The 21,328-nt window shown below is 38.9% G+C and overlaps 1 protein-coding gene and 1 long non-coding RNA gene across 5 annotated transcripts in view; one reads left to right on the top strand and one right to left on the bottom strand.

Annotated features, from left to right (window-relative positions):
- Positions 1-21,328, bottom strand: part of NALCN (sodium leak channel, non-selective) — a 298,865-nt gene that overhangs the window by 180,654 nt on the left and 96,883 nt on the right. For all 4 annotated transcript variants that reach the window (XM_084767995.1, XM_084767997.1, XM_084767996.1 and 1 more), the window contains one exon: positions 19,594-19,680. In XM_084767995.1, coding sequence (XP_084624121.1) covers positions 19,594-19,680 — 87 coding nt within the window. The remainder of the gene's footprint in view (positions 1-19,593; positions 19,681-21,328) is intronic.
- Positions 1-21,328, top strand: part of LOC311589500 — a 55,699-nt gene that overhangs the window by 10,164 nt on the left and 24,207 nt on the right. The gene's annotated exons all lie outside the window — the stretch shown is intronic.

Here is a 21,328-nt window from a genome sequence, read left to right as displayed (position 1 = left end):
TTCTCCCCACTCCTCAATAAAAACTAGTTTTGACTTCTTTTTTTAAAAAGATTTATTTATTCATTATTATGTATACAGTGCTCTGCCTGCCTGTATGTGCATCTGCAGGCCAGAAGAGGACACCAGATCACAGTATAGATGGTTGTGTGTCACCATGTGGCTGTTGGAAATTGAACTCAGGACCTCTGGGAGAGCAGGCAGTGCTCTTAACCGCTGAGCCATCTCTCCAGCCCTAGTTTTGACTTCTGATCTGCAGCATATGATACATTTGCATTGCTTTAAGTAACTAAGTTTGTGGACATTTGCATCAGTCACAATAAGAAACCATAGAGCACTGTCTATGATTTTGATGGACATCAGCTCAAATTGTCTCCTAGGGAAATGATTGAACATACCTGACCAGTACTGTGAAATAAAACTTGAACTAAAGACTCTGCATAAGGTGGCTCATGAGTAGAATGTTGTAAATAGTGTTGCTTGAAATGTAAAATAACATTATAGTAGCTCTATCTTTCATCTTGCTTTGGGCTAAGAAATGCCATGAGAGAATGAGTGTGAAACAATGGTGCAAAGACCAAGACCAAGAAATGCCACTTTTATACTAGTAAGAGGGCAAAGAATGTAGCTCAATGGTTGAGTGTCTGTCTAGAATGCATGAGGCCTTGGTTCCTGCAAAAGTAAAAGATAGAAAAACTGCTGGCTTTGAGTCCCACTGTCCAAGGAAAGCCTCTAAGAGATGGCAAAATGAAGTCACAGGGGATAAAGCTCCTCCTGCAATGAACACTGAGAAGACACAGTATCAAGACAAGGGTCAATATGTACTTGAGTGCTTGGTCTGTGCCAAGCTTCACTTCAAGCATGCTGTATACTGATGTAATGAAGCTATCTGTTGCTCAGTAATCGCATATGGTTGGTGTTTGTGCCATCCCCCTTCACCAGAAGAAACGGACTCCTTAGGAAGGATGAATAGTGATCCAGTTGCATCCTGTTAGAATGCATTCTCAAATGCTTTGACAACAAAGCAGGTGCTCCTCTACTTCCTCTTGAATGTTCAAGAAGCTCTTGACATGTCTCTAGATGCTAAAATGAATGTGAGGCAGCTTCCTTGCTGAGGGCTTGTCTGAGAACAGAAGAATATGGAGCCTATGTCTGAGACCTTCTGTTCAGAAGGATGTTAAATCACCATGAAATAATGGATGTAAGTGTGAAGACTGGTTGAGCTCTGTGCCCAATCTGACTTCTTTCTTCTAGGAAATGGATGTTGTAGCAGCTCCATCTTTGATTGAAACATGAATATAAACAGAATTACTTAATGCAGTGCCTAGCCTAGTGGACATCTTGAATACTGTATTGGAAAACTGTGGATGAATTTAAAAATAGAGATTTGATTAGTTGCTTATGGATGAAAGTAAGAGAGAAAAAACATGAGAGATTAATTAAAAGAAAAACAAATCTTGAGAGAGATGATGAAGATTCACAGATTTTCAAAATATCTAAAGTGACCTTGTTTATATGTAAGTACATTGTGAGGTTCTGTTTCTATTAATTTTTCAGGTAACATTTTTTTCTAAGAAATAGTGATTTTGAGAGTCTTTAGACTCTATAGCTAAAATGTCCAGAACAGGACATTTGTGGCTTAGAGTACACAGTGCATATAATTTACGATAATGACTACCTCAGCTCATTTGCCTTTTGAATGAACAAAATAGCTATCTTGGCTAAAAATAAAGCCTCACATTGTATCATTTGGGCACTAAACTTTGAATTTTATTTGAATTTCAAAATAAATAATTTAGAGAATAATGCATTTACAAGGTAAAATTCTCAGAAACAGTCTTGCATATGATTTGTGAGCGTAAGAATGAGAGCATAACCACTAGCAACTATACAAAACCTAAAATAAACCTTTCTTTTCATAAGTATGGTGTACGTATTGAGAAAACATCTGTATGCTCATGCTTCTATAATTGATATACAAAATTATTCTAGTCAATTAAGATAATTTATGGTATGTAGATGATATTTCTATCAATGCTGAAAACATACCACTGGATGTCCTTCTACACTGTGTCTTTCTCAACCACCCATTCTTGGAGAGGTAGGACAGAAAGGAATCCAACAATAACTTTTCATAAGGGTATTGAGAATCTGGGATGCCATGAGCACCTTGCAAGCTGCCATGCCTTAAGTTGCGTGTTTGTTGGGAAAGAAAGATAAGTGAACATCTACAAATCAAATTTCATGGAGAAGAGCATCATAAGACCCTTTAATCTCTTGTTCAGTATTCGTGAACAAGAATCATTAAATCACATATTGCTACTCATGCTATTATCTTCGCAATACATACACCATTAGCTCCTTGTCCTACAATACAAGTAAGATTTTAAAAAGAAGAAACTTATGTCTTATGTGTTGAGAAAAGTTAGCTCATTGTTTTGACATTTCTTTTAGTCTGTGTGGAAAAGTGTGGTGGCCTCTCCTCACTGAACTCAGCCCACGGGTGTCCATGCCCTTGCCAGTGTCTTCTACAGCAGCTCTTGATCCAGTCATGAGACTTGCTCTGGTTAGTTTATAATAACGGAGTAGTGAAAAGAGAATTGGGAAAAAATTGTGTGCTAGGATTTACTATTGATGTTCTAGGGTGACTGCGCTACTCCACTGACATTCTGACCTAGGTATGAACCTAATATCCTCTTCATTTTATTTTCAACCAGTGAATCCCAGAGTACAGATGTGAACTTAAGTGTTGCTGGCCATAGATGCCCAAGATATCAGCTGAAGTTTGGCGTGGACTGGCAGAGCTTTTCAGTCAAACCATAGATTCACAAGCAAAATTTAGTGGCTTCTTTATAAACCAGCATAGATTAAGTCAATATACTTTGCTTGGTTAATAACCACCCAGCTACCCCAGACTTTCTGGTTCTTTTAAGGAGTGGTGGGGGATTTGAAAATTAGTGATCTGATTATGAATGTTGCTCCTTGGGGAAAAGGGAAGAGCATTTATGGGTGTCTTAAAAGAATTCAACCTCATTATTCAAGGATAGGCCACATTCATATAGCCTCTTGTCCCTACTCATAGACTCCTCATGACCCGCAGCATTCACACTGATCTGACACCTTGCTCAGCACTAGAGGCCCACCAAAGATACTTCTGGACACCAGAAAACTGTAACGAAGACCAGTCATCTGCGTGGTAAAAGTAAGAGACACCTAAAGTAGACCATTTCCTAAAATTTACTCAACAAAATCACCTGTCCTGAATTGATTTAAGCTATGGTGTATATTTCTTATAAAGGCTTCAATTTAGTACAGCACACGGTTTCCAGAATGCAATGCCATAATGGACATTCACACTTTGAACTATATTACAAGGACCACTTGGCTACATTGTCGTAGCTGGACCTTCCCATCTTCTCACACTGGTCCAGCAGGATGGAAGAGACTAGCTGGTAAAATGAACTTAACTTCTCACAGGCACCATCAATTCTCAAGATGATCTATCAGTTGTGGGGAGGGTCATTAAGAAGACAGACACTCTAAGAACTATATAGGATGTCACTCCATCACTCGAAGTACACATATCACACTGTTCGCCTCCTCTTAATCTTCACCTTCAATGGAAATTTTCTTTTCAAACACTAAAACACTACAGTAATAATAATCTTGTCATAATTTGACCTATTTATGGAAAAAGCCTTTTAGCTACCTTCCTCGCGGAAGGAATGACATGGGATGTTATCAGAGGGAAGTTGAGAAGGAGCACTCCGTGTCTCACGCATACCTTCATTTTCCTGTCAGACGTTCTTTATGATAATAGACCACTGGGCATACATGTGTTGGAAGAGAGAGCCAAGAATACAGCCACATTTGTCAAATTGTCAAAGATGAAAATTCCTACCTGAGAGGCAGGGGGATGGCTTGTCACGGCAGCAGCTGAGAAATGACTTCCATTCATCACGCATTAGAGTGACCCCTTCACACAGATGCCACTCGTACAGGGAAAAAACAGCACTTAAATAGCTACCTAATGGTGGGTTTGATGCTAAAAGAGCCAATTATAACTTCAATTTTCTGAGACTAACACTTAAGCACACATTCAAGAAATGTTCTAAATGGTTTCACAAGCTGTGTGAGAGACTTGCCTCCGCGCCTAAACAACCCAGAGCACATGGTGTGCACCCGTGCATCTAGTACCCACACTTTGGGCTTTCCTCCCTAGTTGGCACTTTTATTGCTTTGTATTCCTATACAAGTGGTTTATACTATAGACATATATGTGATTTCTGAAAATAGCTTATGAATCTGCAGAAATTCCTAAGTGGCCCACACATTTTTTAAAAAGATGGTTGCATTTACTGGCTGCAATTAGAAGGGTGGAAATTTCTTGCTGTATAATCCCACTGGCCTGTATCTCCAATCTACAGGTCCCCTGACTGCCATGTTCCTGTCTCTTCACCTAGACACATCTTTTACCTTGCATATCTTTAACCTGAGCCTAGCTAGGTGAGCCTGCCTAATCCTCTCACCCCCACACCCTTATCAACCCCCAAGATTTAGCCCAGGTGCCACCATATCCAGCGTTTCCATGTCACCTGGCCACCAACCTGCAGACTTCATCCAGGACATGCCCTGCCCACTCCCAGACCCCTCATGTGCCACATTCAACCTCTTCATACAGCCAAGTCCTGCATATCTTTTAAAAAATTAATTCACTTTATATCCCAGTTGTAGCCCCCTCCCTCATCTCCTCCTTGTTCCACCGTCCCTCCCTGCCTCCCATAGTCCTCAGAAAGGGAGCAGCCTCCTCCCCTGTCATCTGTCCTCAGCCTATCAAGTCTCATCTGGACCGCCTGCATCCTCTTCCTCTGTGGCCTGGCAAGGCTGCCCCCTAGGGAGAAGTGGTCAATGAGTGGGCACCAGAGCCCATGTCAGAGGAGCCCCTACTCCCCATATCATGGGACCCACAAGGATACTGTGCTGTCTATTGACTACATCTGAGGAGGGGGTCTATGGAGTCCTTGGTGCATTGATCTCTGCAGGCCCCCATATCCAACATGGGCCCAGATTTCCTGGCTCTGTTTGTCTCCTTGTGGGGCTCCTGTCCCGTCCGGGTCCTTCTATCTCCCCAACTCTTCCATAAAACTCCCCAAAGTTTGGCTGTGAGTCTCAGCTTCTGCTTTGATCCTTTGCTGGGTTGAGTCTTTTAGAGGATCTATAGTAGACTCCGGTCCTCTGGTCCCGTTCCTTCCCTTAAAACACTTCTGGTGTCTATTGTGAATGATAATTAAAGCATCCTCCCTAGGGCCCTCCTTGCTAATTAGCTTCCTTAGGTCAGCGTATTGTAGTGTAATTATCCTGTATTATGTGGCTAATATTTGCTTATAACTGAGTATGCCCAAAATGCAAATTATAAAATAAGTGAGAAAAAAGTTCCCTGGTCAATAATACAGATCATATCCTCAACACAATCATAAATGAAAACTCTCCTAAACTAAGATTCATACAGATACCATAAGGAAGCAGAACACCAAACAGACAAGACCAGAAAAGAAACTCCCCATGGCATATTGTAGTTAAAACACTAAGTGTGTTTAGTAGAGAACGGGTGCTGAAAGAAGCAAGAGAAGAAAACACAAGTCATATATAAAGGAATACCCATCAGAATAATTATTGATTTCTCAGTGAAAACTTTGAAAGCCAGAACAGCCTAAAGCAATGTATTCCAAGTCGTGAAAGAATAAATTGGCCCAGACTAATGCTCTTCTCAAAAACATTTGCTATACTTGAAGAAAACTATTTCATGATATAAATAGCCTAAAAAGTTATATCCAACAGACCAAACTTAAAGAAAATACAAGAAGCCATGTTTCTAGCTGAAAAGATAAATAAACAACCAAGAAACTATAAATAGAAGAAAAAAATGCTATAATTACTGAAACACAAAGTACCATTAACAACACAAAAATGCACCAAACCCAATAATACAATGTTGCAGCTAACACATATGATTCAATAATTATTTTAAATATTACTAGTGTCAATTCTCCAAATTGATGAGATGTGAAAAATAAAAATACAAAGAATAAATTAATGTAAGTGCTGGTTCTTTGAGAAGATAAACAAGATCGACAGACTCTTGATGCAGCTAACAAAAGGACACAGAGAGGACCCATAGGAAGAGAATCAGAAATTAACAGGGAAACATTGCGACATCTCCAAGTACGAGCTGTGTGAATGGATCAAGGAAGAAAATCCATCTGAGAAACATATCTTACCCTTCAAGACAGACACTGCCTTAGAGTAAAAGGACAGAGAAAAGTCCTCCAACCAACTGGGACCAGGAAGAAAGCAGGTGTCGCTGTCCTAGTATCTGACAAAATAGACTTCAAACTAAAACTAACCAGAAGAGATAAGGAGAAACATTCCAGTCTAATGAAGAAACAGTTAGCCAAGAAGAAGACATTACTATCATAAACATATACACACCAAACTCTAGTGCACTGCATTTCATAAAAAGTGTATGAATTGAATTAAAGATATAGATTAACATCATCCTGTCAATAGTAGGTAATTTCAATACTCATCTTTTTCCAATAGACAGGTCATCTGAACAAAAAAATAAACAGAGAAAGTCTTCCCTTCTGTCCCACTTTCCTGGTAAGTGAAGACTTTCATGGGACATGTCCCTTGGGCTCGTGTCTAGTTATTAGTGAGTATATACCATTTGACTCTTTCTGCTTCTGGGTGAACTCAGTCATTATGATAATTTCTAGTTCAATCCATTTGTCCACAAATTTTGGGAATTCCTTGTTTTTAATAGCTGAGTAGTATTCCATAGTGTAAATGTACCACAGTTTCTTTGTTCATTCTTCTACTGAGGGACACTTAGGCTGTTTCCATGTTCTGGCTATTACAAATAAGGCTGCTATGAACATGGTTGAGCAAATTTTCTTGTTGTGTGCTGGAACATCTTCTGGGCATATTCCAAGGAGAAGTCTTCCTGTGAGAGAAGCAAGGGAGAAAGGGGGAATCAAAGGATCCAGAGGGTCCTAGAAACCTACAAGAAGAACATTATGATGGACAGATCTGGGCCCAGAGGTCCTGCTCAAACCATGGCACCAGCCAAGGACAATACATGCAGTAAACATCAAACCCCTACCCAGATCTAGCCAATGGACAGGATATTCTCCACAGTTGAGTGGAGAGTGGGAACTGAATTTCACATGAACTCTGGTGCCCCATATTTGACCATGACCCCTGGATGGGGAGGCCTGGTGGCACTCAGAGGAAGGATAGCAGGTTAACAAGAAGAGACTTGATACCCTATGAACATATACAGGGGGAGGAGGTCCCCTTCAGTCACAATCATAAGGGAGTGGACTAAGGGGAAAATAGGAGGGAGGAATGAGAGGATACAAGGGATGAGATAACAATTGAGATGTAATATGAATAAATTATTTAAAAATAAGCAGAGAAACATCACATATCAAAGAGACTTAGATTTCTACAGACTATTTCATCCAAACACAAAGAATATATAGTCTTATTCGCAGTCCATGGAAGTTCTTTAAAATAGGCCTCATTTAGGGATGGAACACACAGCTTCACAAGTTCAAAAAAAAAAAAAAAAGGAAATAACTGTATATATTTTACCTCACCATAATACAACAAAATAAAATTGACAGCAAACAAACCTCTAGTACAAATTCTAGAGAACAAATTCAAGGAGTTTAAAATACATTATTGAGTGATAGATCGGTCAGAGAAGAAATCAAGAAAGAAATAAAAAATAATCTGGAATTAAATGAAAATGAAAACATAACACAACAAAACCCTTGAGTTCATTAAAAGCAGTCTTCTGAGGGAAATTTATAACTCTAATTGCCTACACTATGTGGGAAAGATTAAGCTTTGTCGCAGGTGGAAGCAGTCTTGGCGGGCTTTACCCTTGGGGCACACCATAAATACCTTGTGAGAGACTGTTTGGAGTCTTCTTGGGCTTGGAATTCAGGAAGCCTACCTAGGAACCCCACCGTGGCTATTGTTTTCCTAATTGACCCTCGAAGGGAGAAGGGACCGCCCTTTGCATATGACTGGGAAGGTGGGGGAGAGAAAAACAAGAGGTAGAAAGAGAGAAGAAGAAGGCGCGGAGAGAGAGGAAGGGACCGGACCAGCTCGTGGGACTGAGACACCTAAGGACCCGTCCTGCCGAACGGATTCCAGGAGGTTTTAATCTTCTGTCCCTTTAACCTTTTTTTCCTTCTTGTATATGCTAGTTGGGTTGTATAATAAAGTTTAATTGTTAATAAACTGAGCCAACATCTGGTGCCCAACGTGGGGCCCGATGGGTTCCACAATCCCTAATGATATGAGGGAAGATTCAGTATTCCACGGGATAGAAATGTTGTTTCAGGGTATTGGCAAAATTGCAACTGCTGTTGCAAAACTCTTTCCTGCATTATACTTAGAGGGAATTCTTTGTTTTCTCATTGTCCTTTTATTACAATATTTCGTGCTTAGAAGGATTAGAAGACAGGCTAATGGCATAGAAAAGCCGGAAGGGTCAGTAAGTTCTATCCTTTTGGAAAAGATTGCAGATTTGACTGGACAGATAGAAAGGCTGAGGTATAAAAATGAAGGGATGGGAAAATGGATAGAATTTTTGACATTTGGTAGTGATGAAGAACAGAAAATAGAGAGACCGGAAAGCCAGAAAAATCAGGAAGAGTCAATAAGCTCTATCCTTTTGGAAAGAATTACTGACTTGACTGAACAAATAGGCAAAATACAGAGAAAAGTGGAAGGGCTGGAAAAGCAGAAGGCACCTTTGGTTAAAAAGGGTGGAGAAGGTCAGAAACCAGAGGCAAAGAAAGCCAGACCGACCAAAAAGTCTTTGGAAGTAAATGTACTAGTAAAGGATACTTCCACAGTCACCCAGGCACCTTCAGCTTTTCCAGTCACTGTAAGACATGTAATCGAGCCAAATGGTGCTGAGGGTCATGACGAAATAGCCTGGTGTCCTGTAGACATGATGGATTTAAAACATTTTAAGGAATCCGTCGTCAGATATGGTATGCATTCTAACTTCGTTAAACAAATGTTAAACAGCTGGGCCTATCAGAATAGACTTGTTCCCCAAGATTGGAAAAATTTAGTTTCAGCGGTATTGGAAGCAGCACAACAGTTACAGTGGTTATCATGGTGGTGAACAGAGGCTATAAAAATAGAACAAGAAAATATCGCACAGGGAATAAATATTAATAGAGATCAGTTACTTGGTGATGGACCATATACTAACATGAGAAAACAAATTCAAGCTGACGATAGAGTGATTGAACAATGTCGTAAGACAGCCTTGAGAGCTTGGGAGCTGGTAGAGGAACCTGGGAAAACAACTATTCCTTTTACTAAGGTGTTCCAAGGACCTCTGGAGCCCTTTACAGAATTTTTGCAGAGATTAGGATCTGCTATGGATAAGGCGATGCCAGATTCTGATAACAAAAAGGCATTAAAACTTATCATGGCTTATGAAAATACAAATGCTGAATGTAAGAAGGTGCTTAGACCGTTAAAGGAAAGAGGCGCTCCATTAGATGACTGGGTAAAGGAGACAGTTAATATCAACTCTCAGAAATATCAGAATAATATTGTGGGACAAACTTTAGTCAGAGAGCCCAGATATCATAATACTCGGTGCTTTAATTGCGGTCAAATCGGTCATGTGCAAAAAAACTGTAAAAATAAAAGGTGCACTAACCCAGGAGAAAACGTAACTCATGGAAGAGAACAGGGGGGTTCTGGTTATGATGGTAATGAGGTACCAAAACTCCCAGGGTACTGTAGTCGCTGTGGAAAAGGGAAGCATTGGGCTCGGGATTGTCAATCTAAGCGAGATGTGCAAGGCAATATCTTGCCAACGGGAAACGGCAGGAGGGGGCCATCGGCTCGGGCCCCCGTAAACAATGCCAGCCAAATTCCTTTGGCCAGTCAGGAAGTGACAAACCCACAGGAAAACGGGAACTGAGTGTTAGCGATCTAATGCATGCTACTGAAGGCAGTACAGCCTTGGATCTGGCTTCAAATATGTCTCTTACCCTAACTCCTCAGGTTGAATGTTACAAATTAAATACTGGTGTTTTTGGACCTTTGCCTTCAGGCACAGTAGGATTGGTTCTGGGAAAAAGCGGACTGACTTCTCAAGGTTTTATTGTGCATCCTGGTATTATAGATGGAGATTCTAAAGGGGAAATAAAAATCTTGGTATGTGTGAAAAAGGAGATGAAAATTGATGCCGGGGATAGGATTGCTCAACTCCTACTGTTTCCTTACATTAAAGACAAAGCCGCTCCAGTAGAAAGGACTGGTGCGTTCGGAAACACAGGGACCCTTGTGTTCTGGCAAACAGTAATTAATGATCAGAGACCTAAGTTAATTATACAATTAAATGGTATTAAAATAAAAGGCTTGGTAGACAGTGGAGCTGACGTCTCCATCATTTGCCAGAAGTCTTGGAACCAAACTTGGCCACTTAAAAAGGTTTATACAGAAATTGTAGGAATTGACAAGTTATCTCAAATAAAACAAAGTGTACAGTGGCTTGAGTGTGTGGGACCAGATGGACAGATAGGGAGGCTAAAACCCTATGTGGCTGACATTCCTATAAATCTATGGGGAAGAGACCTTTTACAGCAATGGGGTACTCAGATTACTATTCCTGCAAATACTGAGATAAAGAAGGTTAAAACAATGGGTAAATTGGTATGCGCTTCTAGGAAAGAGATTAATGTAAGTGATCAGAGGCGACCACCAGCTATGCCCATTGTCCAACCTCAGAATTCTTCAGATTTAGAGTGTCAAAATTTATAAGAGGGGCCACTGCTGAGATACCAACTGCCTTGCCCCTAAAATGGATTTCAAACAGACCTGTATGACAGGAGCAGTGGCCCTTAACAAAAAAAAGTTACAGGCGCTTCACAGTTTAGTACAAGAGCAGCTGGAGGCTCAACACATCGAAAAATCTTCCAGTCCCTGAAATTCCCCTGTGTTTGTAGTAAAAAAAAAAATCAGGTGGATGGAAAATGATAACAGATTTGAGGGCCATAAACAAGGTGATTCAACCCATGGGTTCGCTTCAACCAAAAATTCCTTTGCCTTCCTTATTACCTCGGTCTTGGCATATAATTACAATTGATTTAAAAGATTGTTTTTTTACCATACCTCTACACGAAAAGGACAGAAAAAGGTTTGCTTTCTCAGTACCTACTCTGAACAGTAATTCTCCAATAAAGAGATGTCATTAGAAGGTACTTCCACAGGGAATGTTAAATAGCCCAACTTTATGCCAGTATTTTGTACAACAACCTTTAAAAATACTTCGTAAGCTGTTTCCTCAATCTATCATATACCATTACATGGATGATATTCTGCTAGCTGATTCTGATCCTAGTATTGTAGAAAAAATGTTTCAGAAAACACAAAGAATTCTGCCATGCTGGGGATTACAGATTGCGGTAAAAAAAATACAAAGAGGAGATTCAATTACCTATTTAGGCTATAAAATAACTAAACAAAAAATTCGACCACAAAAGGTACAGATCCGTAGAGATCAATTACAAACTCTTAATGACTTTCAAAGATTATTGGGCGATATTACCTGGTTAAGGCCTACAATTGGGTTAGCTACCTATGAGTTAAGTAACTTGTTTCAGATTTTACAAGGGGATTCGGATTTAAACAGTCCTAGGTGTTTAACTGCTAAAACAAAAAGGGAGTTAATTCTGGTGGAACAAAAACTTCAAAAGGCATATGTGGATAGAATTGATCCTAAACTTGGTTACATTTTGGTTATTTTGCCTTCAAAACATTCTCCTACTGGGCTTCTCATACAAAGAGAAGACCAGATTATAGAATGGATATTCCTGCCAAATAAACAAAACAAAAAATTAAAAACATATATAGAAAAAATTTCTGAATTGATTACAAAGAAAAAAATAAGGTTGCGTCAACTGTCAGGGATGGACCCGGCGGAAATTGTAGTGCCTCTTACTGATTCTAAGATTATGTCACTATGGGTAATTAATGAAAATTGACAAAAAGCTTGTAGTAATTATTTGGGAGACATTAACAATAGATACCCAAAAAACAAACGTATACAGTTTATAAAAAGAACTAATTAAATCCTTCCAAGTATTGTAAAGAGGTCACCAATCTCAGGGCACCCACCTTTTTCACTGATACAAATAAATCAGGTATGGCTGGTTATAAGTCTGAAAAAATGACCAAGGTGATTAAAAGCCCATTTACATCAGTTCAAAAATCAAAATTATATGCTATCCTTATGGTTTTGTTAGATTTTTCTGAACCTCTTAATATAATTACTGACTCTCAATATGCTAAAAAGGTTGTTTTACATATAAAAACTGCTAAATTTACTCCTGATAACACAAAATTGACTACTTTATTTATAGAGCTACAACAAGTCATCAAAAACAAAAATTATCCCTTGTATATTACTCATATTCGATCCCATACAGGTTTACCAGGTCCATTGACACAAAGAAATAAAGAAATTGACAAATTATTGATAGGTAATGTATTCAAAGCCTCCAAATTTCACAAAAAACATCATGTCAATGGTAAGGGGTTAAAAAAAAGATTTTCTATCACTTAACAACAAGCTAAAAAAATAATTAATAAATGTCCTACATGTTCCTTATATAGTCAACTACCATTACCTGCTGAAATTAACCCTAGAGGTTACAAAAAAAAAATAAAATTTGACAGATGGATGTGTTTCATTTTACAAAATTTAAAAAAATAAGATATGTACATCATACCATTGATACCTATTCAGGTTTTCAATGGACAACTGCCTTAAGTTCTAAAAGGGCTGACTGTGTGATTACTCATTTACTAAAAATAATGACATTTATGGGAATACCTGCACAAATTAAGACTGACAATGCTCCTACATATGTGTCCCTTAAGATAAAAAACTTCTTTATGTATTATAATATAAAACATGTTACTGGTATACCTCACAATCCCACAGGACAAACAGTTGTAAAAAGAGCTAATCGTACCTTAAAAAAAAGCTTATTAAACAAAAGAAAAGGGTAAAGACACCCAGGGATCGATTAAATAATGCTTTGTTGACTCTAAATTTTCTTAATGTAAATGATGAAGAGACGTCAGCTGCAGAAAGACATTGGATAATAAAAAAAACTGAGGAATTGGGGCAACCAATATTCTTCAAGAACTTGAAAAGTATAAAATAAAAACCTACAGTAGTTTTGAGATGGGGTCATGGATATACATATGTTTCCACAGGGAGTAAAAATATATGGCTACCAACTAAACTTATAAAGATTAGATCTGACCATATAACAAGTAAATCTTGAGAGCTACCTGGTTCTTAACAACTTGACATTGTTCCTTACAGCTTGGAAAACTAATGCCCTCTTCTGTCCTATTGGTGTATATACAGGTAGAGCCCTGTATTTACAAAAAACAGGACAATACTAAAGACAACAGGCAACATGGGTACACCTCGAACAAGATGCCTCAAATGATGTTCCCTTAAAAAATTATATATGTACTAACATACCTGTACTAATGATTTCTAAAGTCTGTTTACTTTCAGAACAAAAAACAAGACAATTATAAAGATCAAACTTCTGCCTCTGGCACTACTGCTTCTTCCAAAAATTACATACATATTAACAATAAATCGGCTAGCCAAAAGGATCGATCCCAAAAGGACTAGACAAAAACAACTAGCTTTTCCAGCGCTTGGCCAATATATTATTTTTCTTGGGTACCCAAAAAATATTTTTCTCTTAAACAACATCAAGTAATTTTAAAAACACGACGCCCCCATTCCCAATAGGTAAAATGTGTGTTTTTAGTGGGTTACCAATGCTCATCTTTGCCTAACGGGGTTATTTACAATTAATAAAAGTTCATTTAGAGATTTCTTTCTTCTATCTTTCTTTCTCTCTTACTTTCTATCCCTTTTAATATTAAAAATAAACACAAATAGATGATGTAATAATGTAACTAAAAATTTGAGAAACAAATAAACAAACAAAAACCAAGAATAAACCAAACCAAACCTAGTAGTTGGCAAGAAATAATAAAAACCAGAGCAGAAATTAATGAAATGGAATAAAAGTAAAATGCAAAGAATAAATGAATCTAAGAGCGGGCTCTTTGAGAAGATAAACAAGATTGACCAATTCCTGACACAACTAACAAAAAGAAGTAGAAAGGACCCAAATGAACAGGAGCAGACATTAGCAGGGAAGCATTATGCCACCAAGGACGTTCGTGATGCTATGAGATAATGGAGAATCTACAGACTTGAAAATCCATTTCTATGTCAGTCTGTCTTGTACAAAATTCTCACTGACACTAAAAGGTGATTGTGGAGGACCTAGGTCCAGTCAATGCATGGTCCTTGGCTGGGGCTTCAGACTCCACAGGCCCCTGTGGGCATGGCTCAGTTGGCTCTGTTCGTCTTCCTGTGGAGCTCCTGTTAAATCTAGGTCCTTTTCTCCTCACCTTCCCACTAGGCTCGCTATGCTTTGCCCAATGTTTGACTGTGAGTCTCAGCATCTGTTTCAGGACACTGCTAGGTGGAGCCTCTCAGATGACAGCTCTGCCAGGCTCCTGTCGGCAAGCTCAGCAGAGTATTGTTAATAGTGGCTGGGCTTGGCTTTCTCCCGTGGGGTAGGTCTTGGGTTGGGCCCGGCTTTGGTTGGACACCCCCTCAGTCTCTGCTCTGTCTTTATCCCTGCATGTCTTGTAGGCAGGGTGGGTTTTGAATCAAGGATTTGTGGGTGGGCTGGTGTTCTCCCCCTCCACTAGTTAGAGGGCGTTCTCTTAGGTCCTCTACATAGGCGTAGTCTGTGGTCAGCTCGTGTTTCATGCGGTTCCCCTACTAAGGGGAGCAGGGGCTGTCTCTGACATGGACTTTGTCGCCTGCTTTCAGATCGCTGCTCCGTGACAGGACTGCCTTGCCAGGCCACTGTCCTGATGCAACTTCATGAGCTGGGGTGGGATGGCAGGGGCCTCCCCTGTGCCCAGGAATAGGGAGAGGGTTGGGGAGGGAGAGTGGGCGGGATTGGAAGGAGAGGAGCGAGAGGGCTATGAGCAGGATATAAGGTGAATTAATAATAATAATAATAATAATAATAATAATAATAATAATAATAATGTTATTTGAATATCATAATGGTAATTTTCTAATTGCAGACCAGAGTTAGTTATTTTTCCTCCACTAATAACACTTTTGAGAGTCTATTCTTTAGTAGAAGAATTGGATCACAATGTACCATAATATATCAGGGTAATTCCACAACCAATAAATGTAAAGAGAAATTAAGGAGACGAATAGTATTGAAACATTTGATATAAGGTAGAGAAGATTAAGCCATATCAATAAATATTACTAAATTGTTCAATTACAGTTGGTGGGAAAGATAAAAGACCAACAAGCTAGACAAGGATTCAGAAAGCTGGAAAAGAGGTGAAAATATAACACTGATGCAGAAACTTAGCAAATTCATAGGACTTAGCAAGAGGAGAGGTGTTAGTTCAATAGCCTCAATTTTTATTTTTAATTAATTTTTTTATTTTTATAATTTATTCGCATTACATTCTGATTGTTACATCCTGACTCATATTTTCCCATCCTCCCTCCCTCTTTCCCCCTTTTCCCAATTTTTAAAAGATTTGAGCCAGTGTCTATTTATGCTTAGTCATAAACATGAAATTCTGAAAATATAAAATATATGGATAGGCTATTTTTGTAATTTTTTTAAAAAATTACACACTACTTGTTATTATATGATCTCTGTAATCTAAACATTATTCTAATATATTTTATTGGTTTCCCAAACAAGTGCCAACAAGATGTGTAAAATGAGAAAATCTATCTCAGAATAACATAGTAACACTTGAAAGGTGCATTTCTCAGTGTGTTCTATGAGCACAATGTCTCCTTTTTGAGTACTTGAGTACACTTGATAACCCTACCCACCCGTGGATTTATTTATTCTCTTACGATTAAGGGAAAGAGAAATGTCTTTTAATGCTTTATGAAAGACAAACATATGGGCCTGATAATCACCACTCTTAACTCAAGCCTGTGAAGGAAAAAATGAAGAGTTGGGAAACCAAGGAGAAATGGGTACTCTGTGCTCATTAATGTGAGTTATTTAACGTCTGTTTCTCCAGCGAGGGAAAAGTCCGTAATAGTAGAGGTCACACTAACCACAACCACTACAAAAATTATTTCCTGCATTGTAATATCTCCATCTGTGTTTACCAAATGCAAGCACACGAACAGTAGAGCAACGCAGCATCTGAAGGTCTTTGTTTGGCTACTCTTGAAACCCAAATTTGTTTTCACGAGTCTCTCTTCCAGGAACTAGAAACTGAACCAATTACAGCAGTAACAATCACTCTGATAAGAGACATCAGAGTGCGCTGACAGCAGGTGTGAAGAAAATAATACTTCCTGGAAGTACTATGACTTTAAATAACTTCGGACGGTTTTGTTGGCATATCAACTCTGGCAGGACGTAACTGTCTTCTCTCTCAGAACTCAATCTTCTGCATGCAAAATAACATGGCTGCATTGAGAATCACTGTGCCAGGATGACATAGCTGAAAGGAACCCAGACCAAGTCTGCCTGAATGGTCAAGTTCAAGTGAAATGTTGGAACGGCTGTGATTAAGCCGATTTTGTAATTTTGAAGTTGTTGAAATAAATTAGAAAAACAAGGAATCAACAACACCCTAGCAATGGCAGAGTTCCCTCTCTAACCTTAAGACTCCTGGCCTTTGTCATTAGAGCGGAACATTTTCTTTTAATATGATCCAAAGTTTATCATATTTTCCAAGATTGCTCACATATTCTACTCCTATGGTCCAGCATGGCCTGGCAGCACGGGCTGCCCATCTGGCTACCTTTGGCTACAGCTGAGTTCATTTTTTACCAAAGTTATAACAGTCAACCAAGAGAGGTACAGAATGACATGGGGGAAAGTAGTAGAGATTCCTAACTATTTTTAAATAAAGAAGAATTCTTTACAGGAGGGGTGTTGAGCTGAGCTCTGGCAGACAGTGAAAACACTGTGTGAAGAGGCAGAGGTGCTATGAGAGACAGATGTGTAAGCAATAAGAGTTCAAACGCAGGAGGCCGGGGAGAACCTACTCAGTGTTGACCTCCATGAAAGGGATGAGGAAATGACACGTTGGAAAGGGTTAACCTTTTCTGTAATTATTGATAATGAGAGCACAATAACATTTAAAAATAAAAAGAGTGGGACTGAGGGTTATTGTAGTCCATGAGAGTGAGGGTGCTGCAGGCTAAAGGGTATTGCCCAGTTTTAGATGGCATTTCCCACGAGTAAACACTAGTATGTGCTGTTTACTTATTCTCTTTTAATTACTGACTGCTAATCCGTGTTAAGCTATGGAAATATAGTTTCTATGTATATTTTCCTCCTGCCCTCTCCCAGTTTTTACTCACACCTCTTATAAATACTGGCTCCTTCTAGGAGGCTCAATTTAGAAACAACCAATTGGTGAGCAGAACATCTTCCCTATTAAATTGCCTGGCATTCTCTAGTTCCTAACTGCATGACTGACACTCACAATGAGTATATTGCTATATTAATAATATGTGCTTAATAGCATCACACATATCTCCATGATGCCACATCTAAGCACTTTAAGCCCAGGTTCTATGCCATTACAACAACGCTCACAGCACTAAGTATTGCTCAAATGTTACCATGCTCACATTGTCACTCATCCTTATCATTCTCAAATATTTGTGAAGAGGGTGACTTGACCCCTAATTATAGACTTCAACATTTGTTTGTTTGTTTTTTACAAGTTTTCTCTGTGTAGCCCCAGTATAACTCACTCTGTAGACGAGGTTGGCCTTGAAATCAGAGATCTACTTGACTTTGCCATGCTGAGATTAAAGACGTGTGCCACCACCACCCGGCTCAGAATTCAACCTTAACACATTTATTAGCAAGCATGTAATGAATGCTTTTTGAGTATTTTATGTATCTTATTTGATCCTCTGTTATTTTATTTTCATAACAAGTCTGTGATACTTGAATATTTTTCAATTGGCTAAAACGTGGAACTACTGCAAGCAACGGCCACACTGGCTGTAGAAGCCATTGCTCTGCTTATATAGTAGTGGTGTTGGAATGATGAAAATAGGTCATAAGAAAACCATAAAGTCACTTTTAACATTTACATTATTCATTTGGGAATAACGAACTTAGATTCCCCTATTTAAAGAACAGAAACAAGTAAGTTGATAACAAAATTAAGAGGCAACCTACAAAGCAGGAGAAAACACCTTATCTCAGAAAGGACCATAATTCCTTAAATATAAATTGCAAACATTCAAGGCAGTATACATCTGAAGACCAAAAAAAACCAGACAGGCAAAGGAATCTGAAAGAGTACAGATGTTTCCTGAGTAGGGTCCCTCGAACCCAACTTCTAACCATTTGAGTCTCCTCAGGACCCTCAAGTGCCCTTGTCATCTTTCATCCCGTGTTTACTTTTGGAGTTGTTTGCTAAGAAAACACCTTGGCATCACCTTGCCCTGGAAAGCGGACACACAGAACAACGGATTGTGTGCTAATATATTTCCTTCCTAGTTATGCATGGAGGTGTTGCACAGCCCTAGACAACTCAGGCCTCTTAGAAAATATTTTCACAAGGACCAACATGGCAACAAAACTATTTATTAATTTGATACTCCTGAAATGCTTTTGCTTCTGTGCTTTCTTTCATCAATTTTATTAAATCCCTATTTGCTGTTATATTTTTTTTCAACTTGACAGAGGCCAGGGTCATCTCGGAAGAGGGAATTTTACCTGAGAAAATGCTTACACCAGATGGCCAGTAGACAAGTCTTTGGGTGCATTTTCTGATTAATAACTGCTGGGGCAGGGAGCCATCCCACCACAGGTGGTGCTACCCTGGGATAGGTGGCCTTGGATGATTTAAGAAAACACATTGAGTGAAACACGAGCAATAATTCAATAAACAGCATTTCCCCTTGACCTCTGCTTCGGTTCCTGCCGCCAAGTCCCTGCCTTGACTTATCTCAATAGACTATGACCTGAATATGTTAGCCAAATGAACCCTTTCCTGCCCAAATTGATTTTGGTTAAGGTATTTATCACAGCAACAGAAAACAATGTAGTACAACTACTGTATATCTAACTAGGTCCCGAATACAAGACAGAATAAAACATTGCTCCTGACTTCTCGATAGATCTGGGAAAGTCTAGAGCTGGGAGTCTGTGAATTTCATCATATAAAATAAAAGTTAAAGATCCATTCTGGATGATTTTCTTTTTCATTTTTTGAGACAAGGTTTTTTCTGTGTAATAACTCTGGTTGTCCTAGACTCACTGTGTAGACCAGGCTGGCCTCGAACTCATGAAGCTCCACTTGCCCCTGCCTCCTGAGGGCTGGGATTAAAGACATGGGCCACAAGGCCTGGCTATTCTGGATGATGTTTTAAAGATGGTTTTGTGCTGTTACCTGTAGGCAGGCCGGGGCACGTCCCTGCGGCTTGTTGACATCCACAGCTACCAGCTGCCAACCACCTGTAGCATCCTCATGGAACATCTTTAAGACAAAGAGATGAGTCAGATATGTTGAGCATGGAACCTTGAGAACGCTAGTTCTGTCTGCAGCTTTCTATGAGCTTAAATATTACTGAGAATCTGTCTTCTTAACGATATATATTTGGATCATGAATACTTTCATACATGCTCATTTTAATACTGAAAACAGTGAATAATTATACTCTCATGAGCAATGGTACTAGCTTGCATTTATTGAGCAATCGTTGTTATATGCCATGTAAGTTTTGCCTTATATAGATTTTGCACATATAACCTTTAAGATATTCTTCTATAAAAGAAAAATGCCTTACTATCTTAGCTGGTTATATTCATTTCAATTTTTATCTATGCAAGAAATGTATTTAGAAGTCTTAAGCATTATGTCCTGCCTGTTGAATATATGCAAGAAGATTTAAAAATATTTAGTTGGTATTTCTCAGTGAGTGAACTAGAAGACATTCTCATACCTAATAATATCAGAGTTCACCTTCAACATGGGAAATGAGATTGGAAGTGTTTCAATGGTAGGGGACTGAGAGGGTGCTTAACTGACTTTACACAATTATTTTAACTAGGTCACAATTAATTTCTCACTGTAAATTTAATTCATGTATTTACAAAAGAAACATGTTATTTATATTGGTATAGAAGGCTTAGAAGAGATAAAATTCAAGGTACTATCATACTACCCGAAACCTGCTCACTCAAGGGTCTATGTGATAACCTTATGGCATACTCCATACGTTCTTATCCACCAACTTTATATCCAGCTGGAAGATACTTTCCAGTTACCATGTTCCTCAGGACTGACTTTCTCTCTCCCTCCCTCCATTCCCCACTCTCTGCATGTATGTGTGTGTGTGTGTGTGTGTGTATGTGTGTGTGTGTGTGTGTGTGTGTGTATGTGTACAAGCATGAATGTGTATGTGTGTGCATGCATGAGTGTGTGTTTGTATGTGTGTATGCATGTATGTGTGTACATGCATGAGTGTGTGTGTGTGTTGTGTTGGTAATTTTAATGGGATAAAGCATAATTGAAGATTAAAAAAATAAAGTTCTTAATCATAATAATTGACTGTTTTGTTTCTGCTCAAAGTCTCTTTTTTGTATACATAAACATCTCATAGCTATCGTGACTTGGGATTTATGTTATTGGTTTTTACCACAGTTGGTTGGTGCTACCTCCTTTTGTAAAGGGAAATCATTGCAGGGAATCTGAGTTACACAATACATAGATCATTACGTAGGCTTATAATTATACTTTCAAACTCTAACCAGAGAGATTGTAAACCATTTAAAGGAAGAAAATTTTTCTCTGTATCATGGTTGAGACAAATAAGTACCTAACTTTACGGGACACACACACACACACACACACACACACACACACACACACACACACACACACACACACACATTTATTTATTTATTTTTTTTTATTTATTTTTATTAATTTATTCATATAACATCTATATGGTTATCACATCCCTCGTATCCTCCCATTCCTCCCTCCCTCTCATTTTCCCTTTATTCCCCTCCCCTATGACTGTAACTGAGGGGGACTTCCTTCCCCTTTATATGCTCATAGGGTATCAAGTCTCTTCTTGGTAGCCTGCTATCCTTCCTCTGAGTGCCACCAGGCCTCCCCA

The sequence above is a fragment of the Acomys minous genome, assembly GCF_964271855.1.
Source record: "Acomys minous genome assembly, chromosome: 18".
NCBI lineage: Eukaryota > Metazoa > Chordata > Mammalia > Rodentia > Muridae > Acomys > Acomys minous.
This window is presented reverse-complemented; position numbering and strand designations above follow the sequence as displayed.